Source organism: Alligator mississippiensis, chromosome 4 (genome assembly GCF_030867095.1).
Source record: "Alligator mississippiensis isolate rAllMis1 chromosome 4, rAllMis1, whole genome shotgun sequence".
Lineage (NCBI taxonomy): Eukaryota > Metazoa > Chordata > Crocodylia > Alligatoridae > Alligator > Alligator mississippiensis.
In genome coordinates, this window is record NC_081827.1 from 232536598 (window position 1) to 232562274 (window position 25677).

The window sequence follows — 25677 nt, forward strand, 5'->3', positions numbered from 1 at the left end:
AAAAAAAATATAAGAAAACTTATGATACCATGAAAAGGGAGGTCAGAAAGTGGTGAGACAGTTTAAGGGCATTTTGCCATTAACTTCAATGGGAGCAGCATCAGACCCTAAACTGTTTCACCATTTGCTGACCATAATTATACTTGAGCTGAGAGATAAAATGTAAGGCACAGTATAAAAGTATAAGACTATTCAAGCTATTTTACATTTCATTGACGAGAGAAAAAACCTGAGCACATCTCCTGAACTGGATAAGGCAGAAGGAGCAAATATGGATACAGCTGGCAAAATGAGTGTCAAGCTAATTTTGCTTTTCACCTATATTATGTGATTCTCATTATATGTATCTATATATCTCTATCTCTAAAACCTTTTACAAAGGAGAAAAAAATAATCAATTCACCTATTTGCAGTATTTCTAAGGCATCTAACAACTTAAATATCTCTGGTCTTGATTTTGTAACAAGATATATAGAATCAGATTCATGCAAAAATACACAGCTATACATCTCATTGTAGTACGTGGGCCTAAAGCTGAAAGTGAGTTAGAATGAGTAGGTGTGTATCATATCAAACAAAACAGCAAACTCAGAACATTTTCTCTTATAAAATGAAGTCTCTGGAATTTAGCTCTTTCATAAAGTTATAGCTAGATTTCTGGCTGTCTGACACGTTACCTGCCTCTTCTGTAAAAACCTTAAGTGCACAAACTTCTGTCAGACAAAATTACTTTACTAACATTAGTTTTTTTTACTGAAATAGAAATGAACTGACAGCAACAGAATTTGGCACTGGAACGGAATTGCTTGCTTCTTGAAATAAACTCCTTTAAAAACTGTCTTTGCTTCTGCAGGACCTTTCTTTTGGTTAGGAAACAATGTCTCTGTTGAGATACATGGGGGTAGAAATTTCACTTTCCTAAGATGCAAATTATGCATACACAACAAGGGAAAAATTTGGCTTTCATACTAATTCTCATTTTTGTTACATTCGGTATCTAATAGACATGATCTTACACAAATAATTATTTTGTTCTAAATAATACTTACTTAAAGATTTTCTGTGTTCAGTTTTTGGTTCTTTGCTCTCAGTATCAAAGGTGCTCAGTAATTCACTGCTAGATGATCTTCTAAGTTTCAGCTCCAGGTTTCTTGATGTACAACGCTGCTCTTTTGGCTAGAAATATATATTTTTTCCTTTTTTTATAAATGTATATGTAGCACTTAAATGCAAAATTACATTAAACTAACACAGAATCAGAACCTGATAGAAAATTATACCACATGATGTAATAATTTAAGGACAATGTAATACAAACTTTGTTCAATAGAATGCTGCTGTTTTATGAATGATATGGTTAGGTTTTAATTTTTCAAATAAATTTCAGATATCAAAGTAAATTGGAAAAGAAAAGGCTTAAATTTTTACCATAGTGATTTAAATAATTTCCCTATATGTGTGCACTGTGTGTTTTTTAATTATTGCATATAGGAAGTTTGCTTTAATAGTGAAAAGAAACCTGTTTTCATCTATTAGAAAATTAAAGTATATAGAATTAGGATTGAAAGGGACCTCATGGGACGTATAGACCAACAACCTGCACAGAGGCTGAATTTCAAATACTACTACTTTGAGCTTAGATGTGATCTGTATGCATTTTGGGATGGAGAGAATGAAAGGATGCAGAGCTCACTTGCTGCCCCAGTTCATCCACAGTGGAGATAACCAGAATGAGACTGCTGGCAACAAGATGCAGAGTGCCCCTGTAGATGATGATGTTCAGTCCCACAGGCCTCATGATCAGACCAGATGGAGACATTGCCATTGCTTCACCCATTATCACTTAGAAGCCTTCTCAAAGGGAAACATTATCTTAGAAGTTATGGGGGTTACCCCACACTGATCTGATGACATTCTCTCCTGTATAAATGGTATGGGCAAGCCCTTCACAGGTAAAAAATTGCACAGCTTTACTGAACTCTGTTCTACTGTGGTCCCCCGCGCCCCCCCCCCCTCCATATTCCTGACCAAAGTAACTATACTTGAAAACAAAATTTCCCCTTTGGGGAGACAAGTTAAAAATAATAAACAAATTTATGGAGTTTAATTGAATGATACAAGTAAGCTTCTGAACTTCCTCCGAAACTCTCCAGCAAGAGATCAAGTATCTGTATGCTCATCCAATGCAATATGCAATATGAAAACATACATCAGATCAAACCCTCTTTGGCTTATTGTAGCCTACGAGTACAGTATTCTGTTGCCTGTGGGTGCATCTACACATGCCACTAAGGTGATGTAATAAACTCCAGCACAATTTGCATCGGAGTCTCCTGCTCCTGGGCACAGTATCTACATGTGCACCCAGGACTGCAGCAGGTTGAGCCAGGGCAGAGCAGCTCTAGGCTGGAAGGAGGTCCAGGGGGTCAGCCCTGGGCGGTGCCATTGGGCAGTGGAGGGGATGGCTGGGACAAGAGGGTGCTAAAGTGCAGGGCTAGGCAGCAGGCAGCCTTTCACACTTTTGCACCTTCATGCCTCTGTCAGCATCTACACGTGCACTTTGGTGGAGTTAAGTACTCATTTACTACACCCTAATACCTGAGTATGTGTATATGGTAACACTTTATTGAAGAGCTAATTAGTCAACTACAGTAAAGTACATGTGTAGATGCACTCTGTAATTTTTTAAAACGATTTTCAAATCAACATTCAAATCAGCCCCTATAAAGGCATCATAGGGCCTTGTAATCATATTCAAATTAAAGCTAGATAGAAACTAGCTATAGACTGGTACACATTTTCAAGCACTAATTTTATAGCTGGTTGGCTCTTTTTATAGCTGGATAGTTGTTTTTATTGTGTGATAATTACTTTGCACTTGTAACCAGTCTTGCTTTGCATGTGTGGCTGGAGTACATTTACTGTGCAATTCACCAGTTAATTGCATAATATTTATAATGTGTAGCAGGGGCCACATTTTCAGGTGTAGCCAGACCACATTTTCAGGTGTAATCAATTACATTTCAAGGAGAACCCCCCCCCCCCCCTAGAGAATGCAGCAAAGACAAATAATTTTCTCACTAGGCTTCATAGCAATCAAGAGGGGTCTATGTCCTAAAAAAGGAAAATCTGTTCTTGTATCAGGCAGAATTAGAAAAATGGAATTTGGAATTAACACTGAGTGTGGCAAGAAGGGGAAAAAAGGTTGAGCTGAATCTGGTTGGGTAATTAAAAACTTTTTAAAAAAAATATAGCCCTGCTTACTTTTAGAAGAAACCCCAGTCTTCCTGGGAGAATAACAGCAATCAGTTACAAAGGAATATTATTTGTTAGTCTTATTCTTGTGAATAAATAATATGAAAATGCATAAAAGGCTCAAATGCATTAATAGTGCTATTGAAGATTATATAGTGTAGGCTGCATAAACAGAAATGTAAAAATTCATTAGTTTTTAAGTGCTAGTATGCTTTTACAACCCACAGTAAACCAATGTCCTTGTTATTCCAGAGAAATAAATGCAGCATTCTGTTTTAAAACAGGAATCAAATGACATTTTAGTCCAACAACCTTGTTTATCTGACATTTTTTACTAGATATACATACATATTTATATATCCTTCAGTTTAAAGCAATGTCTCTAAAGCTAGCTAGCTTTCTGCCTGTCTAAAACCTGTATAGATGCCTAAGCAAATGAAGTTTAAATTGCTACATCTTAATTAATAAAGGTAACAGCCAAAACAAATACATACCAATCTGTCAATTGCATTTTTGATAGCGTGGAACCAATCCAATATGATGAAGTCAATATCCGACTGAAGAAGGAACTCATTTCCTGATACTGTTGTGATCTGGGGGGAGGGGAATGACAGGTAAGCAAACTGAACAAGATAGATCATTTTGGTTTATTCTGTTTTTGGTAATAGACAATGAAATGCTTCCTTTTGTGCCAGTAATTATCTCATAGAGAACAGAGAGTTACCAAGTAGTTTTGAAGCTCTCTCTGAAACTGTTAGACTATGTCACAACAAATAAGTTATTGTCTCAGTAATACAACTATTAAATATAAATAAAGCAAAAATAATATTAATGTGACACAAGCTAAGAAAAGCCAGGAAATTCAAAGTTAAGACAGACAGTTTGAATTCAAATCAAAGTACTCTGAAGAAAAAATCTCATGCATTTTTTCAAATTAATTGTGAATTTCCTGTCTTTTTAGGCTTCTACTGGGAGTCCAATATAATTACATTTTTTTACATTTGATTCTCTATATCTAAGCTTATAAATATATTATTCACCTGAGATTTTAGTTTGAAAATAGTTTATTTAAATACAAGTCAATTTACATTTTGACCCCCACAATGTGAATATATACCAAAAGAATATTCATCCCACTGCATGCTATTCTACTGTCTAATATAACTGGCAGTATTTGGTATAAATATGCATGTTTTAGTCTATCTTTAATTCTTTATTTTATTGTTTCTTACTTCTGAAAGATCTTGTGAAATGTTACAATAATAATGACACTTAGCTTACATATAGTCCTTAGGAGAAGGTCTCAAAGAATTTTACAAATGCAATTGGTATCATTCTTCCCATTTTACTGGGGTGAAAGACGAGCCACCAAGATGGGAACTCAGGTCACCAAGAAGACCAATGGCTAAGGTTGGAATAGAATGTAGTACAGTGCACAGAAATGATGCATGTTTGGAGAAAAAAATGCTCATATCTTCATTCAGAATGACTTAGGCAGACAAGGTTCTTTGGGGAAATGTGATATCTTTTACTAGACCAACTATACAGTTCAAAAAATTGTTCTTTTCAAGCTTTTGGGCACAAACAACCTTCTTCAGGCACAGGGAGAGTCTGCTGTTGTTTTGTGTTCTCTTGGATGGAACAGAAACCAGTATGCAAAATGATGGTCTGTGAAAATGCAAATGGGTGGCAATGAGGATCAGAGGCCATGGGAGACAATAGGTGTGAGACAGGTAGGTAGGGGGCAGAAAGGGGGAACGTTGCCCTGATTACAGAATGTACCTCGTAAAATGTAGAGAGGTTACCTGGGGTTATCAGATGGCAGGAAGGTTATAATGTGCCATAAATCCAATATCTATATTTAGTCCATGATTTTTTGTATCTAGTAGATTAATGAAGTGAAGTTCATAGGCTTGTCTATGAAAGGTGTTTTGTTAAATTTCCTTTGAGGATTAGAATTGTGAGATCACATTTACCCGAAGAACCTTGTCTGCCTAGGTCCTTAGACCAACAGGGCTACAACTGACACTACAGAATGACTTGGCATTAACTAGTCAGATTATAGGGCGTGTGGAACACATCTGTAAATTAGGTCAGTCATTCAAACACTCCTCATACTTTGTTATACCTGGCCAAACCCTGAGGCCCTTATTCAAGTCTTTCTCAAGCAAGAATCATGTTGAGTTCAAAGGGGTTTTTTTTGTTTTTGCCTGATTAAATCATGAGGAAACACTGAGTGAAGGCCATGGATAACAACTTGAGTGTCTGAAATATTCGATAGTTGAACAACACCTTGGAGTACATCATTTCAAGTAATTATCTACAGCAGCATCTACACACACAGACCTTTACAAGCAGGTAAGTCACATATAGGGTATGGACACATGTAGATTTGGAGATGTTTCAAAAGAGCATTTGAAAGGGCAGCAGTTGTTAGGTTTTAATTGTTATGTGTGGCCAAGCTGAGAATGACCCAAATGTAACAAAACCACTCCAAGTTTAACCCTGGATGAAGAATGGATCAAAGTCAGAGAACTCTCATGCACATAATGCTATGAAGATCTACTGGGAGTCCCAGACACTGTGAATAGACCTGCTGCTTATTCCATCAGGAACATGAAGGAGGTGGGGAACTTTCAGAATGAGTTGGGGAAATACAGTAGGACAATGAAGTTGATAATCAGCCCAGAGTGAGTGACTAATTATGTTAACCACTTGTATATTTACCAACAAGTAGATGCTTGTCCCAGAAAAGTCAAAATCAAGATAGGTAACTGGTTAATAGACCTGACCTCTAAATCTTTTCCTGATTCACACTAAAAGTTTTATATAACATTACATTTTATTAATGTACACATGCAGAAAATGAATTAGACTAAACACAGAGGACAATCCAATATAATACATCTCTTCCAGTATAAACAAATCATTATTAAAATTATGAAAAGGAATAACATTTTCAAAGTAAGAGCAACATACATAATTAGATTTACTGTATTTTGAAGGCTTAAGAAGGACACAACATAGTTCAGTCTTCCGTTCACTAAATTCAGGCTTTATTAAAATACAAGTATTTTTGCCTTACATAAACATTTGTACTGTATGATATGCAAAAGAGATACTTCATTGCTAACAAGACCAAAGAGAAATACATTTTGAAAGTTTCTTTGTCTGAATGTGTTATTGTAATAATCATATATTATCAGTGATTTATGAATAAATTAGTAAAAAAAACCTACATCATAGAATAGGAAGAAGAGAATTAATCTAACATATACTGTCTGTAAGATATAGTTCGTGTCCTTTTCTCTCTTTCTTCAGACTAATCTTCAGAGTTACTAGACAGTTTCAAAAAGACTGCTACTGCTCTCTACAGTTTAAATGCATCCACTTCTTAATTACAGTCAATAATTGACTTTGTTCTGCTCCATTCCAGTCACTCACAGGAAAGCAGTTCCAAAGGCTTTGGCTGGTAAATCCCATTTAATATGCAGGTTTCCTATCCCATTTTATATATTACCTCCTTAGGATTTCTGATAAATGATTCTTGGAAAGGATTGCTAAACCATATTTGCACTTTGAACAATCGAATTTTCAAGACCCTTGGGAAAAGACATCAGTAAAGAATGCTAGCTTTGACTAAACCTTGTGATTGAACAATTTATGATCACAGCCCTAAATGATGTATAACTAACAACAGGCATAAATGTTTCAATATTAACGCATGTAAACACACCCTCTCTTTATCAGGCACTACTGAAATAATATTGGGACTAAAGAAAAATGAAAGACAAATATGCAAAAACAAACTATACATAGAGCTTCCCTTCTTCATCTTGCCTGTTACTCTATATATTTAAATGTATTCCTTCTCTCCATGTTTATCATTTTTTCAAAGGACAAATTCCTAATCTCAGCACTGAGGAGAGACTTGTAAGGTCCCTTCCAGCCCTCCTTTCCTATGATCCTATGAAATGGTTAGAACAGTTGACCACGAACAGGACTCTTAGGTTCTCTCTCTTTAGCTATGTCAGTTAGGGGTGTGTGAAACAGGCCATATTCGATTTGGATTCAGATTTGGCCCAAACTAGGAACAGTAATTCGCTTAATTGATTCGGGTCACTGTCTTGATTTGATTCAGCTGAATCTGAAGATATGATGCTGATGTGGAGAATCAGCGATTCGGCCACAGACACAGCTTTAAATGTTTTTTCCACATACCTTGAGGTACCAGGCACAGCTCATGAACACTGAGATGGTGGGGTGGATGGAGCATCCCACAGGAGTGTGGGCGGGGGCTCCCTGTATGTTTGGCAGTGAACCTGGAAGTGGACCAGAAGTATTCTCATCCACTTCTGGATCCATCGCCAAGTGCGTGGGGGACCCCCTCTGCACCCGCTGGCTTGGAAGTCTGCTGTGGGGGCATACCAGGTGCCCCCCCAGACCCAGGAGGCACCAGTCACCAAGCTGGTGGGTGGAGGGGGACCCCTGCACACTCCCTGGCAGACCCGGAAGTGGACCAGAAGCACTTCTGATCCACTTCTGGGTCCACTGCTGAGCACGCTGGGGACTCCCTGTGCTCCCATGGGACACTTCATTCGTCCCAGCATCTCAGCATTCATGAGTCTCCTGGTACCTTGAGGTATGTAGAAAAAACATTTAATGCTGTGTCTATGTACGAATCAGCAAATCTTTCTGAATCTCTCCAAATTAATTCGAAGGGTTCTGATTTGATTCAGAGAGATTACAGGGTCTCCTGATTCGATCTGGATTTGGAAATTTGGCCACCGAATCAAGCTGAATTTCTGCTGAACTGAATCAGCTACCGAAGCTTTGCACAGTCCTAATGTCAGTGCCTTGTTCTGCCACCACAATAAAGTCACTTCAGGGACTGGATCCTGTTTGTTGACTGTTTTGCACTGCACTACAGCCAAGTCCAAATATAAACTGGTTTAAGTACCCATAGGCCATGTCCGAATGACTGCAGTCATCTGGTATGTAGTGCCACAGACACTTCTGCGGTGCCACATATTGTATGTTCAGTTGTTCTCCATGGTGCAAGGGAGCAGCACAGAAGGGTTTCTTGACCCCTGGATATCCAGGGGTCAAAAAAACCCATGGAAAAAATAGAGTTACCCTCCCTGGGGTAACTTGTCACACACCAGCGAGTGTGTGGCACAGGCATTCCCTGGGGACAACTAGCAGCAGCACAAGGTGTGACACCACTAGTTGTCCCTGGGGAACCAAATGTCCACACATGTCCAGACACAGCAATATAGGCTAAGTACAGACAATGAAAAAGCCTAAGGCTGAATCAATTCAATATTTGCAAGTTAGTCTAAGCTGCATAGATTGAACCAAAAGCAAGTGAACTGATATTCACTTCTGATTCTGAAAATGCAGTCACGTATCTGGAGTGGCTCAGGCCAGAAACCAGGGGGTTCTACAGCATGCTTCCCTGCTCAGTCAAAGCTAGCCCACCCACCCTACATAGGTGGGGTTTGCAGGGGAGGTGCAAACATCCTGGGATGCTGGGGGACTAAGTTAATTTAAATCTGGAGGGGATGTGGGATAGAAGTTCAATAAATCCATTTAACCTAAATCAGTTAAGTTTGATACTACATCCATCCAGGTTTATCTTAAACCAGTTTTAGCCATTTTGAAAGTCATTTATGTGCACTGAACTTCTGTTATATTACAGATCTGAACCAGTTTCCAATCACTTATACCTATTTATGTGTAATTTCTGTCCCTAGCCATAAGGATCACCCCAAAAGAAAGTGGATCCTTTGTTAAACTACAAACAATTTACCATTCATACTGTCAGCATATAGTAAAAAGAGGGCACTTGTGAAACACCTACAACATGTCACTGCTGGGCTCCTTAGGGATTATTGTTGAGTTTGGCTTTATAAAGTCATATGAGAAAGAATAAACTACTTATGTGCCCCTGACACCAAGCCTACTGCAACGGTGGCAGCCTATACTCTAACTCTATCATTTTAAAGAAAGAAAGATGTTTAAATATCCCAGAAAAACATGGAAGAAAATTCCAAATACAAATACTGTGGTATAGGATTAATTAACATAACAGTGTATCCAGGAATGAGCAACCAACACTTAGTCCTACAAATCTTTTATCTTACTTATGCTAGGTTGTGCTCAAGGCCATCTTACAAACCTTGTGTGAGTGTATCACAAATATTTTTAGAGTGTGTATCACAGTTCAAGAGTACTCACATCTATACACATCTACCTGTGAAATTAATGTGACACAGTAAACTCTGGAGCAGTTCTAGCTGGAGTCAGTTAGCATCTACATGTGCACCTGGGACAGGAATAGTTTGAGCTGGGGTGGAGCAGCCCCACGCTGGCAGCAGGCTCAGGGGTCAGCCCCAGGCTCTGGGTGTCGGTGTCGGGGATCAGGGACTGGCTGTGGCATGAGAGTGCTAAAGTATGGAACCGTGCAATGACAACCCTCACACTTTAGCATCCACATGCCCCAGCCAGCCACTGTCACCAGCTACACATACTTTTGTCACACTTAATCATTCCGCCATAAGATAGTATTGTTTCCAACACTATTATCTTATGGCAGAGTTAATTAATTTACTGTACCCTAATTCCAGCACACATGTAGATTGTAACACTTTACAGCAGAGCTGATTAGTCAGCTCTGCACTAAAGCACACATATAGATGCACCCACAGAGTACTTTCTCTCCTAGTAGCTTAACTAGGGGTGGATGAACAGGGCAGTAACTCTGGGCACCAATCCAAAGGGGACACAAGTAGAGCAGTAGCTATTGCTACTGGCCCAGCTGCTGCCAGCCTGGCAACCACTGCTGCCCTGGCTACCAAAATTTCTTGTTACACCTCTGTTCTCTCCTCTTGGTCACTGAGTCACATTCTTGTTACAATGGACCAGTTGTTTACATATAATATATTTATAGCTGACTTTTGATGTATTTCAGAGATGCAGTCAAAGATGAGGTGAGAGCACTGTTGGACCGGCCAATACTCCACAATCCACTGGCTGTCCATAAAGCTCAGTTTGGAAACTACTGAACTAATTCAGTATAGCCATTAGAATACTGCAAAAATTCTTCAAGGCATTCCTGTATTTGTATACACATACACATTTCTATATGCATATTGGTTTACTTTGTATATTTATTTCAGCCACATTTTTAAGCATGGTGACATCTTTAATGATGTTATTACTGACATACACATTATAAGAGAGTCACATTTATATGAGGGAACTAAATAATACAAAGCCATCTGATAAGTGCAGTTACATCAAGACAAGGTTCTTTGGGTGAATCTGATATCTTCGTGCTATGTAACACGGCTACAACCTACACCCCTGTTACATCAAGATGCACCTGCGTATCTTGCGGACATAAAAGCATTGTACATAACAAAAATAAGTTAATTTGAGGCAGGATCTAGCATAAGGAAGATAAAAGCTCATTGGGGTGTATTGTAGGCCCAGATGAAGTAAGGATAGCAAAGTCTGTCTATGGAAGGGACAGCCAAGAAAAGGATACCATACTTATTGCACATGAAACAAGCCAACAGCTCTTACTTCATCCTTAGGCTGCAACACCCCATTACTGTTCAGTTCACTCTTAATGAAGATTAATGACAACAAGATGTACCCCATAGGGGATGCACAATGGTGTCTCCCATTTTCTATTACTAAAAATGTCCTGGCAGCTAGGATCAGACAGCTTATGTGGAACCTGTGCATTTATGAGAGGCAAAATTCCAAAAATCTTCCTTGGTCATGTTAGTTATCTGATCCTCTACTATGTCCCCATCAGGGGACATAAAAAAGCAAGCTACAGGCTGTTCATCTTCCTCAGTTATTTCAGGGTACTCTACCCAGCACAAGGCCATCAGCCCTCCATCCCTAACCAACCACTATCAAAAGGGTGGGTGGGAACAGTGCCATGGGTGTTCTAGCTCTGTTTTTTGTGAGAAAAACAATTTCCACATGTGGATCTAGGGGTCTGATTCAGCACTCTGGTTTGGAGAATATGATTTAAAATGTTTATTCACATAATACACACTTGCTTCCAACATCCCCTCCCCATGCATACCTTGGACCAGAAATGCTTCAGTTCCATCCAGAAGCAAGGTTAAAAGTTTTTTTTCCCCTTTTTTATATATATAAATTACTATAACCTTGGATCAGAATAAATTTTTTACAAAGAAATATGTATAAATTTGTCCATGCCCTTAGTGAACAGGAGAATTTAATTAAAATAAAGATTGAAGACATTTTACACTCCTTAGTGCTTTAATTAATTTGGTTTGGCTTGTTTTTTAATTGACCTAAACAAAGAATTGTAAGTTTTTAAAAATATGTCAAAAGAATATTGAATTGTTGATAGCTGATCTAAAATCCTTTTCTTTTTAACAATCCAGGCTCTTGTCTATGTCTGTGCTGAATGACTGAGCAGTAAAGAAGACTATTTAAAATACACATTGATGCTGTACTACAGTAAAGTTAAATTCTTATGCTAAAAAACAGAAACAAATACAAGACAAAAATACAAAAAAAGGAAAGGAAAGGAAAGGGGGGAAAAAGTTATCTACTACATTTTATTCACTTTGCATCATATACCCGTGATATCATATGACCAATGAAGTGAAGGTTGTCATGGTTATTCTAATAGTTAAATTACTTAGTGGACTCAAAGATGTTTATGACCACCAAAGAAATTACATTATCAGGCAGATTGTCTCTATCAAATTACAGTCTGGCTTCACCAACCTCTAATGGTTCTTCTGACATGTTGAGCAAAGTTAACATAAAAGTGAGGGTAAAATATCAATTTGAGGGAAAAGGTCTTCTACCAACCTTTCAAAAAAATGTTACTTGTTAAAATAGTTTGTGAGAAAGTATCTGCCTTGTGTTCCCAATGTTGCTAGATGTTAAGTAAATATATGCTGATTGCAAAAAAGTTGCTTTGGCAACTTTCTTATTAAAATGCATTTGTAACCCCCATCTGTCATGAAAGTTTTGAAAAGTTTGTTTACTTTGGATAGCTGCCTGATCCAGGGTTACCCCAGCAAACAATGATAGCAGTCTTCAGAAGTTGTGTGAGGAACAAGCCACTGGGGATCCATTCCTGTTTTAATTGGCGCACACAAACACTTTTCTGGTCTGTCAAAAAGATCAAGCTAATATGCATGGAGGGTGTTATATTCTCAGCTTTTGGGAGTAGTAAAGCTCCCTTTATTTAAGTAATTTAAATGATAGACTGCAAAAACTTTGCAAGTCAGAAGAAATGTTTTATACTTTCTTTGGGAATATTTGTTTTAAGCAACGGAAAATGTTTGACATATCTAAAGATGTTGGACCTTATGTTATAATTACCCTTCTTCTTCTGACTCTGTAAAAGTTAATACTAAATACAAACATCACTAAATGAAACAGGCAACAAATAGCTCCTGCATTTTCACAACTATCCCAGCGTTAACAATTGTAAGCCTATTTGTTTCCAGATGTTTACAGGATATATTTTCAATACATTTTGGTATGACTGATTTGCATGTACATTTGCTGGAAACCTTGGTGGTGTCATCATATCAAAATAACCTGCTTATGGAGGTAATTTGTTATTTAGTTAAAAGAAAGCAAATGGTTAGGCTACACACATCACTGGATCTCAAGTGGATTAAAAATTTCTATGGTTTAGGGTCAAGCTTTCAAGATATACCACTTTCTAAACTGCACTTAAGCTGCACCTGCAATACTCAAGTAATTCCACCCAGCAAGTTCTCAGAAATAATAATAATAATAATATACTCTCTACTGAAAAATTAGACTGCTTGGAAGGGGAAAAAAGTCCCTGGGCCTAATTTTTTTACTCTTTGCTTTACAAATAACTGGCAGGACGTCCTTTCTAAATTATGTTGGCATTAATGAGGAGAGAATCTGCATACAAGACACACCTTCTCCCTTTCTTCTTGGTTATGGAGGATCCTAAAGGTTGTGGAATTATCTGATTCCCCTTCCAAGTTATCTGGGCTATACTGTCCCAGACAAGTAGGGAGTAAGACATGATGCAAGTGATGTGGCTTTTTTAAGCCACAAGTTAATTTACTCACCATATCTGGGAACTATCCAGCAAAAACGTGTACTGTAAAAGTCATAATTCCTTCTTAATAGTCAACATCTACCTTTCCACAGCTGGTCCCCAAGCCACAGTTGATATTCCACCCTCCCGCCCTTACAAGAAAATATAGGGGACAGAGAAAAAGGGATTGCTTTTCATTGTATCAAAAAGTATAAGCCACAAATCCATTCAACTACTTCTTTAAGGACAATCTTTTTCTAAGTCCACTTCTGATTCTGGCTTGTCAGAAAGTGAACTACTATGAAATAAGTATGTACAGTGGACATAGCTACCCCCTAAGTTGAAGCAATCTTCCCAGATCTCCTCCAACAGATCCTTGACCAAAAGAGGACCATGAAAAATGCTACCCTGCCCCATCCAAAAAAATACAATTCTATACTAATCTTGGACATTGGAAAGATGGAATCTGTTAGTCTGGGGGCAGGAGAGGGGCAGGTTTCAAGGAACAGGTTTATATACAATCCCATGGGTGTGCAGGATCAATGGCCTATCCATGTTTCATTGGCCTTTCCACCCATTCAGAAAATGCCTTCCCATTCTCCAAATTGTCCCTCTCTCCTAAAAGTTGAGGGGTGAAACCCTGAAAGAAGCCACTTCCCTATTTTCCCTCACCAGTATGACCTCTCTTCCACCTTTGAAGCTGTAGAGTATGGATTTAAAAATGCACAAAAGGAAAGTAGATCTCTTGTATATCCCAGAGAGTTGGTAAATTCTCTGCTCAGTGAATATATCAGGTATGCACATGTATGTGGAACAAAGGAAGAGACAAACAAGGAGAATGTTGTCTAATGACTAAGCTATTGTAGTAAATGCTAACATGGAAAATAGTTGGTCTGGAGAATTTCTCCTCATTAGCTCATGCAAAACCACTCAGTTCCAAGACTGGCTGCTCAGACTGGGATCTGAGAATAGGACATATCAGAGCATAGCAAAGAAAGCAGTTATACTCTATATTTAGAGTAATCAAAAACGCTCTAAATATATGTAAACTTTCAGCTCATCACAAATCACATTGAATGTCCACAATTATAATTTAACACTTTTTTTTATATTTGTTTGAACTAACAAAGCAATTATCTTCTAAAATAATATAATTTTTAAATAATACCCTTCAGGTTGAAGAAGTGTCCCATAGTAGATTATAAACTAAGCCCAAAGCCACAAGCTGAAAACATTGTTGTCCAAACAAGGTTACATCTCACACCCACAGGGTACAAATGAATAATTCCAGAAATCGTATTCAGTCAGTGTCTGGCCAGTCTATAGCTTTTGTCAGCAAAATACTACTGGCTAGCTTAGATGTCAGTATTGTCCAATTATTTTTAGGCTTGACCATTCAGATGGCATTTTGCCACTGAAGGGTGTAATATATTTTCTCCCTCTCTCTCTTCCTCTTCTATATAATTATCTCAACTGTCTATTTCCCTCAACTAAAGAGGGAAAATGCAGAGAGAAACAGAACATGCTGGATGCCATGACATTGAACACACTGTCCTATTGCAGCAGCCAGCACTGATCGCCACCTTTAAACCTCCACACCAAGGACCATCATTGCATTCCCACTTGCCTGCCAAAGTTACATAATTAAACTATGGATCAAGTAATGAGTAAAACAAGACAGCTGGTGAAGTTGGTGAACTACAACTGGCTGTCCCACCTCTAAAACAATATAACTGAAGTAGAGCATATTAGACTTGTGACCGACATTCAGGCAAAGGAGAGCTGAATGACAATTATCAAGGTATAAAGATTTCAAGCAGCATGGGCAGGGAATGCAACAAGGCTAGGGAAGGAAGAGGGGAGACAGACAGATGCCCAGAAATAAATGACAGAGAAGAAAAAAGAGGGAAGGTAAATAGTTAAGACACAATTTACTTATATTGTCTGTCTGCATGGGGAAAGAGGAGCATATTTTTCAAGGTTGAAGACTCAAGGCTACAAACTACAAACTACTCTAAATGACTTATTTCCTCAGGGCATTATTTTACAGCTATTACCTTTGCAATCTGTATCGATATATTACTGAACCCACACATGCACTTATTGGCAGTGGTTTTTTAGTAAAACCCCATCTTTCTTAGTTTTACCAGCTGGACAAGACATAGTGATGAATAGTCCTCCTGTCCAATTTTATATGCACGTTATCACACTTTGTGATATATGTGAACAAAACTCAACATGATAAGTCCTGGTACTAAAAAGCATCCAACTGATGATGTGCACTGTGCTTTCAGTACAGTTAGGCTAAAGATGTACATGCTTTTTTGTGTTTTTTTTACCCTTAAATGTTATATGCTTAAACATTTTGTTTTGTGGATGCTGTAGTTTTACCCTTAGATTTATTCAGCAATAGCAGATTTTTTAAAATCTACATTGCTTGCAGGCAAAAGCAGGTGCTACTTTGGGCATTTCATTTACTCACATCTCCTATTAATAAATGCTGAGATTCCACAATAAGAAAAGAGATGTTACGATAAATAGCTCTATACTTCTAGGAACATATTTGGCCATGATTATAAGTGTTTATAAAACATTCAAGAATCGTTCCTTGTCTACTTACACTAATGAGAACACCTGTTAACTTTAGAGCCGCACAGACTTATTTGCATTGAATTCAGGTTTTTCGCATACTGTACATCACTTTTTGAAACAATTAGATGTTTACAGAGAAATATAGCTAAAAAAAGGAGCCTGAATGCCCTGCAGCCTAAGTCAATGCTAAACCTGGTTTGAGTGAAAAGCAGAAATCTGCTGAATTATAATACTGACACTAATTCGGTTAGGAGTGAACAAAGGTGTACCTAAAAACTACTGATAGGAAATGTGAAATGTATGTTTCTTACTTGTGGGGATTGATACCCACTGCAGGAATAAACCCTCTATTACTGGTACTTATATGGAGATTATTTTCCATTATTATTTTTGTTGTCTCCTTTCCGCTTTGGTTTTTCTCCTGTTTTCTGACCAGAATCCTTTTACAGTTTGGAAATTCAGAATGTGTGGTCACCCCTTAAAGCTGTTACAGATCCTACTTGATTAATTTGCCAGAAACCAAAACAATGCAAAGATGCAACAATCCCCCCAAAGATAGAATGTAAAGCACTATGTAACTTTTCATATCTGACCTAGACAAAGGAAACATAAGATCTCTTTTTCTAGACATGGTCTACTGAATGATATATGCAACATCCTGCTTTTGCACAATCAGACTAGCCACTGACACTATATTGAGTAGCAATGTGTAACAAACTAGTCCAGAATCAGAGCACATATTGTGTCAGCCATGTGTCAAGTTCCAAAGTTTACCAGGTAAGAGTATATGAAAGTTTTCACCCTTACTTTTCCTCCACCAAGGGACTGGGAATATGTGCCCAACATCTGCACTTTAGAAGTAATCTACCTTAAGCAATACATACATACTAACAAAGGGTACAGCTGATTAAAAATCATTTGAAACAATTATTTGAAACACTAGCTTCTTTATTCATTTAGAAAACCTAGTGTTTCCTTTAAAAATGTGTTTTTTTCCAATGACTGAAATTTTTGCCATTGACACCTTTTTAGTTATTATTTTAATTAGAAACAATGCCATTGATACTTAATGAGCATGTCTACACATGCATTTACTTTGGCCTAATCTTATACTGGTGTAAACTAATCTGGTGTAAAGCCTTTCAGACAGACATCTACACATGTGAAAATTAGGGAGAAGATCTGCACCCAGTTCCCTGCAGCCCTGCCACCACCACCCACGGGAGCTAGTCCAGGGCCTGGCATAGAGCACTGGGCCAGAAGACATGTGTCCCTGGTGGGGAGCTGCCTGCTGCTGGGGCAGGGACAATGTCCCCCTGCTTTGATAGCAGGGAGCTCCTGGCCCTGGTTCCTGCCCCTGACTGGGAGACTTCCCAGCCAGCCTCTGGCTGCATGGGGAATTCTGCACGTGCAGCCCAAAGCTGGCTGGGTCCCCAGTCACTTCCAGGCTACATGTGCTTCCCCGCACAGCTTAAAGCTGGCTGGGAATGGCCCCAGTTAGGAGCAGGTCCCAGCTAGCTTCAGGCTGGGCAGGGAACTGTCCCCATGAAAGAAGCTCCCAACACCTGCTCCATGACTGCAATAGTGATAATAGAGTGGGGGCTGGGGAGTTTGTTCCCCGCCTAGCTCTGTAAGCATGCAGCTGGGGGAGGGAACGAGTTCTGCAGCCTGTTCCACCCCCCACCCCCCCAGCTCCATTCTCACGGAGTTGGGTGGGGAACAAGCGCCCCAGCCCCCACCAGCAGGTTGCTCTCAGTGCTGTCTCCATGATCATGGGGCTCCTGCTGGGAGACTGTACAAATGCAGAGCTCAGGATGGGAGATGATGATTTCCCAGACCCCAGTTCACTGATCATGATGGCAGAGCATGGCCTGGGAGATAAGGATCTCCAGCTCCCTCTCCATGATAATGATCTGGGAGCAGGGGGCTTGGAGTTCCCTGCTGCCAAGGCAGGGGGATATAGTCCCCATCTGGGCTTCTGTGGCAGAGCTCACCCTGGCAGCCAGCAGCCGGCAGCTACTAGCAGCAGGGAGCTATCTCCTGCCCCTGGTGGATGGCTGACTGGGAGAAGGTTTTACATCCGGTCAGATGTCTACACAAGCGCTATGTCACCATTATTAAGTAAATTTGCTACTCGCATTTGCAGGTAGCAAATTTACTCCAGATTAGGGCGTTTTACCTGGAAGTAGGCATGTACACTTGTAGACATGTATGCTTACTTTGCAGTAAACTATGCTAACACGAAGTTCAGCATCTCGTATAGATGTACCCAATGGAATCTACAGAAGAGCAGTTTGAATATTAACTATGTTGTTAGACAAGAACAATTACAAAAGTAATTATAGAGATGCAGTTTGGTGTATACAGCCACAGATATTTACAACGTACTTGGTCAAGAACAAAAACAGTGCAGAAAGTGAAGGACAGTTCTGCAACCATTTTCAGTTCAGTGTAATTGGGATCAACTGGGTATTCAGGATGATCATAGGATGATAAGGCTCTTTTCTTTTCATGAACACCACCTGACAAAGAACCTCAGTACCTTCCAAATTTGCTAGCCTGGTGTTTCAGAGCACAGGCTTTGGCTTTCTGAAATCCTCAACTAGTTATAGTGTGTTTCCCAGATTTCAAGTTTGGAAACTATGATAAGATCATAGGATCTTGTTTTTCTGGACTCTGAAATTGCACTGATCGCTCTGAAGTGAATTGGCCCTTACACATGTATGTCATTCTAAGCTGTAGCACAGCAATGACATAAATTAATAACTCAAAATAATATGTTGCAATATCAGACAATCAAAATTCCTGTTATGTAAAAATAGATTTTTCAGAGAAGCTCTTTGAGTAGATCAAACACAGCATAAAAATGACTAAATACATAGATTATGTCATTAACTCTTTGCAAAAGCTTAGCTATTCCTGTGATGGTTGGGAGAGATTCATTTCAATACTTCTCCACAGGTACAAACAAGCCTGCAACACTGATTTTTCTATAGGAACATTTTTTCCCACAGTTTGCAATGTATAAATGAACTAATAAATGTATTAGTTGATTTACCCATCTCTATTCATTATCCTATCCAGATCCAGAATGAGAAGAATATCTATAGCATGCAAAAAAAAAAAAAAACAAAGATATTTTTCATGTCTACTTCATGTGCATTTCTCATTGAAGCTCCCACTTTATGCTATGCACAAGGGTCCGTAATTTCAGTGAATATACAGCTTTCAAAACTTCAGACATACCAAAAAGGCCAAGACCTTCTCTGGTCATATAGTCTCCCTCTTGGTTGACTAAGGGACATATTCAAATTTTACTTATCTAACGCTTTTAAAATGTGTCTTGATAATGTACCCCTGCCCTGGCAGCAGGGGACTACCAGCCCCTGCTCCCCAAATGCAATTATGGTGTAGAAGCTGGGAGCTTGATCCAGCCCCTGCTCCATGATCGCAGAGTGGGAGCTGGGAACTCCCTTCATAGGAGTCCTGGAGCTGGCTAGGACTTGCTCCCAACTAAGACAGTTCCCAGAAATGCATGTGTAAAATGCCCAGTGTTTTGTATTCTTCTTGTATAGGGCACTAAAAGAAAATACTTCTGGTTGGAGGTAATCATCTCAGAGGTTCTATCAGGTCTTTTTCAATAACCTCTTGCAGTAGGATGCATTGTTCTCCATTCCTATTATGTTGCAGATAACAGGACAGCCCCTAGCCACCTCCAGGCTTCACGTGCTTCTCCATGCGGCCTGGGAACTGTCTTAGTTGGGAGCAAGTCCTAGCCAGCTCCAGGCTGGGCAGGGAACTTTTCCTATGAAGGGAGTTCCCAGCTCCCACTCTGCGATCATGGAGCAGGGGCTGGATCAAGCTCCCAGCTTCTACACCATAATTGCAATTGGGGAGCAGGGGCTGGTAGTCCCCTGCTGCCAGGGCAGAGGGACATTATCCCCACCTGAGCATGCAGGGTAGAGGCTGGGGAGCTTGTTCCCTGCCCAGCTCCATGAGCATGGAGCTGTGGTGGGGGAACAGGCTGGGGAGCTTTTTCCCCAGCTCAGGGGGAAAAAGCTCCCCAGCCTGTTCTAACCCCACCCCCCCGCTCTGTGCTTGTGGAGTTGGGCGGGGAACAAGCTCCCCAGCCCCCACCAGTAGGAGGCACCCAGAGCTGGCTCTGTGACTGCAGGGCTGGTTCTGGGAGATCCTTATCTCCCAGCTTGAGCTCCACCATCACACAGCTCAGGCTGGGAGATAACAGTCTCCCAGTCTCCCACTCCCTGATTGTGATCTGGGAGCAGGAAGCTTGGAGCTGCCTGCTGCTGGGGTAGAGTGACATAATCCCTGTCTGGGCTCAGATTTTGCTCTCAGTCAGGTGTCTACATGAGCACTATGGCACAATTACTAATCCTGAGTAAATTTGCTACTTGCATTTGCAGGTATAAGGGAGTTTCTTTACTTGGTATAAGGGAGTTTTACTGTGAAGTAAGCATGTGCACATATAAACACATATGTTTACTTTGTAGTAAAGTATGCTAATGCAAAGTTAAGCATCTCCTGTACACATGCCCATTTTTGAGCAAGTGGAAACATTGATTAAAGCTGAAAGGCTAGAAGTTAAGGGTTTTAATGAAATAAGCAGAATATTCCCCTAAACTGTAGCGAATCAAGTTAAATAAAACACATATGTGTTTAAAGTGGACACCAGAAATGAAAGGAAAAACAGCCTTTTACTAACTACTCACAGTGAGATTGGGCAAATTTATAGTTGGTGTTGTGGGTGTTGTTGATGCTGTTGTTAATTATTAGTAATTATTTTCTGTCTGTCATAGCACCTGAGCACCCACTCAGTATCAGGGTGTCATCACTCTGGATACTGAATCCATACACAATGAAAGATGTTCTTTGTTTCAGAGGCCAGGTCTACATAAGACACTACTGTGCAATAGCATTGGGAGCACTAACTATGACATGACACTACTGCTCAGTAGTAATGAGCTACTGCACACTAGCTTGTTTCTACTATGCAGTAGTGTCAGAAAAAACCTGTGTTGGGATGCTACTGTGTAGTAACTCTGGTTACTGTGCAGTCATTTAGTATTTGGTTATGCAAGTACTAAATGTAAGAACTGAGTAGTCCACCGCTTATGTAGATGTGGCCAGTATTTGCTATCTAGGTATTAGAGAAAATACACCAGGTGAATACAATGATGTAGATTGGACAGCACAAAGCCTAAGAAATTGATGGGAGTCACAAATGGTAACAGTAAGATTATTAATAAAAGAAATCACAAAATAAGAGGTTAAGAAAAATAATCCCAAAATTCCAGACCAAAGGGAAATCCAAGTCACTTCAGTGGGTTGAGTTTATCAACTCATTCTTAAACACTGTTATTAGGGTCAACTGAGAAGGTATCATTATTTTTGGCGCAAAAAGCACATTACAGGATAGGATATTAAGTTCTGAAAGCTATTCTTGATGGGAAAAAGCACACTTCTTATTCACGTTAGTATCACTGAAGTAAATGGTACTAACTAGGTGAATAAATGAGTCGTATATTCTTGATAAATATCTTTGAAAATGAAGAGAAAATAGTTAACAGTTAGTACCATCAAGACCATTGCAAAGATGTACACTATTCAAATAATTTATCCAAACATATACTGGGACAAATCAAATGCCAAATACAGTATATTTCAAGGATGGAAGAAAGAAATTATTTAAAAAATAAAAATAAAGAGACTTAAATTTCTGAACATTATTGTTTTTTAAAAACACATACCACATGTACACTTTGACATCTGTCTGTTGAGCGTCAGGGTGTCAAACCCTGTTTATAATCATGGGGCGGGGGGGGGAATACATCACAATATATGGCATGCAGAAAATGTGAACAACTTGGGTTTTCTGAAATAAAATTATGTCTTCTACATTTAAAAAGAGAGAATGATTGTAAAATATTTGGCCATCAGATTTTGACGATATAAACTGGATAGTCAATAAGCTTTGTGGCTAAATTATCCACTGATAGCAAGTCATTTCCTAGTCTTCATGACTGGAATTTGGAAACAATTCTTTGGAGCTTGGCAGACTTCCCCTCTTTTCTAAATAAGATGCTAAGAAGTTTGATTTATTTTAATACAAGATTTGGGATAATGCAATTTTTCTGAATACAGTTTTAAAGTGTCACTTATTTTAATAACACACGACATTAAAAATATGATGTTATATATTGATATGTCAGGATATTAAATTTTTCAGTTCCCTATACAATTATATTAAGAACCCATTGCACTGAATCATCTAACTCCATGACAATTCACTTCCTGTTATTAAAAAAAATATACAGTGCATTATATAGAACAAAAAAATATTTGAAGAAAGATATAGCCTTTTCTTCCAATTATCAATGAATACTAACTGAAGTACAATATGGATGACCGGGGACACATGTTTATCCAGGACCACAAACAACATATATAGAGTCCCACTTTCCAGACCCCCTCATATCCAATAGGAACAAAGTTGGCCTTATTCACACACTGGTATGCCACAGATGTTTCACAGAAGAAGTCATCTTGCACTGGTAACCCACAGAAACACTACATAAAATTCAAAAAATGGGAACAAAAAGCAACTCTGACCCACTCAGGTGACTTGAGAAAGACACTTTGGGTATGTACAAGTGTTACATTTAGATCACTCTAACTAAGGTTCAGGTGATCTAAATGGCCCAATGTGCATGCATTAAGTCACCCTAAAAATGGCAAGCCTGATCTAAAGTTAATTTACCTTAGAGGTGCAACTAACTTTACATTGATAAAGGGTTAACCCAATTTAGCCAGGGTTAACCTGACATAGTGAACACCTGAATGCATTCACAGTACAGCTTCTGGTCTGGGAAAGCCCAGCCACTCACCACAGCCTCAGGGTTGTGCTCTTCTTATCTCCCCCTACCCTGACCTGACTGAGCTATTCCACCACCTCTTCCCCACCACCACCCCCTGGATCAGGCAGCCCACCCCTATAGACCCACCACCAATCCCCCCAGATCCACCCATGCTCCTCCATGGACCCACGACCTACCTCCAATCCTGCCAACCCGCCCCCAGCCCCCTCCAGACTTACCTTGGGCAGCCTGTGCCTTTTCTGGCAAGTATTCATCAAGCATTTGTTCATACCCTTTATGTCCCAAATCTTGTCTAACATCTCTTCCAATTATTTAGTTGACCAAATAAAAGTTATAACCATAAAAACCCAATCTTGCTTCTAGGATTGTTTGGCTAAGGATGTTCCTGTCTTTTAGATATCCCAAAGTCTCCCAGAATTCACTGAAGTGAGTGCACTAGTTAAAGGCTACAAGTATACACGTAATTAAATGGTGGATATGATTTTTCAAAAAAATTAAACCTTTTCCTAGTGAAGACCAGAGAGCTGATAAGCATATGGAGACAGTTGCAAACATGTATTGGAAACGACCACAGTGCTAAATAGGAGAGGGACGCATTGGTATAGACCAGTGGTTTTCACAATTTTTTATTTGCAGCCCCCCTAAAATTTTTGAATGGAGATGTAAACTTTGAACTGTAGTGTACTTTTGATTGATCAGAGTCAACTTTCACAGACTCCTTACACCCCAGGGGTCTGCAGGCCACAGGTTGAAAACCACTGGTATAGCCAGTATTGAGAATTGCTGCTTTGCATGAGTTGGAAGCAGTTAAACTGAAATCCTGGAGGCTGCTTACTGCATGTCACAAGTCTACATGGTTTCAAAGTTTTACTTTTTGGTGAATGTGTTTCCAGTGAAGGGGTTTCCACACAGCCAAGCAGATGGTTCAAGGAAACAGGGATACAGTTATTGATAATTAAATTAAACTGTAGTGGCACAATTATATTAGGAAGATGGCAAAGGGATGCTGTGCACTATGTCTGGGTCAGGCCAAAGTTAGAAGTGATGAGAATCTCAAAAATCATTAATATGGCTAAGATGTATCTGTCCCTTTTGCAAATTAAAATACTCAGGTCTGAAGTCTCATGAGAAATTGTTTTCTAATGTGATTTCCAGTAATTCTTGGTTTTCACTGTAATGTATTACTATCAGGAGATTTTTTCTGAAAAAGTATTCCAGTAAAATACTTCCCACAGTATAATGGTACAACATTCTGTGGTAATTACACAAAACACACTAATAGCACCACTGCTGCATTCATTTGAAATTTACTGAAGAATACCATGTACTATTTTTTCTGTCAACTGTGATTTTCAACCTAATACAGCAAGGTACAATTTTGCAGGTAAACAAACCCAAAAAAGCATTACGATTAATATTAGATACTATTATTTTTGGACCAAAATCTTTTAAGTACTGAAAGATGCTCTCAGTGTTAAAAAGGAGGGGAAAAAAAAATCAGGATTCTGCTTAGCTATATTGGACTTGTCATGTCTTTCATTTCCTACCTGTAATAATGAGGTTTCAGTTCTTTAAATGTTTACATAAAGGAAAATTGATCATTTCAGCATCTATCTTCTGTCAAAAAGCACACTGAGATGGCCACTGGACAAGTCTTTGGGCCCAGTAATTTAAAACAGAAAAAGATAGGCAGATATGCTATTTTCAACAGGGTCCCAAGGTGGCTTTCAATTAAGAGAAAAACAATTGACTGATGTTTCTCCGTTTGCTGCCAGGAAGCTCTATGTAGTATTTCTAGAGCTTTTCCTTCACTCTGCCCAACATGTGGGCTCAGTGTCAAGCTGTGAGTTTGTAAATCTTTTTCAGCACTTATCAGAGCTCAACATGAATTATGGTATTGCCAAATCTGTTTTATGCAGCTTTTTTTATACCAGAAGAAAATGTATAATTTTATGGTGGGAAAAAAAAGAACTGTCTACATAACTGTAGTTGAAAATTATAGATAGTTGTGAGTGAACCCAAGACAAAATGCTTCCTATGTCTATAAGGGGTTCAAAGTTTGCAAACTTCAGATTTGTCAAGTTCTATATCGTGCATATTGTTTTGTGTCTACCTTTATTACTAAAACAATGACTTTTTTAACATAATGCATGCTACAAACAATTGTTAATTTCATAGCCAGTTTTCTTTTTAATTTATACTAACCTTCAGTGAAACAACAGAGTATCTTCTTTTTTATTGCTGACTACTTAGCATGGCTCATAAACCAACCCTTTTGTTAGGGGGCTAATAAACTTAGTGTGCATATTTGTGTGTGTGTGTGTGTGTGTGTGTAGGTTTTTTAATATCATTATAATAATATTATATGGCAGGCAAAAATATAATGAAAATGATAATTTGCCAAAAAGATTTAAAAAACACTGAGGTGTTACCTATCAAAAGTTCTCCTTCTGTCTGTGATACAGCACAGATTGCAATCGTGACAGTAAATCTGGTGCTATTGTTAATGCCATGGCACTTTGGTTTTTGGCTTGCTTTAGTCCAATCTGTGACATGCTTGTGAATATCTTTCTTCTGTTCTGTCTGTATGGCATATGGATTTCTGGGATACAACGTCAGACCTATCCACATAACAAGTGTTCAGAGCACCTTATCATTTTAAAAAGCCAATTACTCAAAAAGACAAATGTGAAATGTTTCACATTTAATGATGAGCAAATCTGCAAAACAAATGCAATTTTGCTTCATTTAAAAAAGTTTAGTTTAACTGTAAATATTGCAATGGAGTCTTTAGCAATACACACCACGGGTAGGGACCAGCTCATTTTATGCATATTGTAC

The 25677-nt window shown here is 38.9% G+C and overlaps 1 protein-coding gene across 1 annotated transcript in view; it reads right to left on the bottom strand.

Moving 5' to 3' along the window:
• The window catches only part of ARHGAP15 (Rho GTPase activating protein 15), a 503050-nt gene that overhangs the window by 255961 nt on the left and 221412 nt on the right, over window positions 1-25677 (bottom strand). Inside the window, exons 7-8 of the mRNA XM_006266996.4 lie at window positions 3750-3848; window positions 1050-1176 (exon numbers count right to left, since the gene is read on the bottom strand). Of these exons, the coding sequence (XP_006267058.1) occupies window positions 1050-1176; window positions 3750-3848 (226 nt within the window). The remainder of the gene's footprint in view (window positions 1-1049; window positions 1177-3749; window positions 3849-25677) is intronic.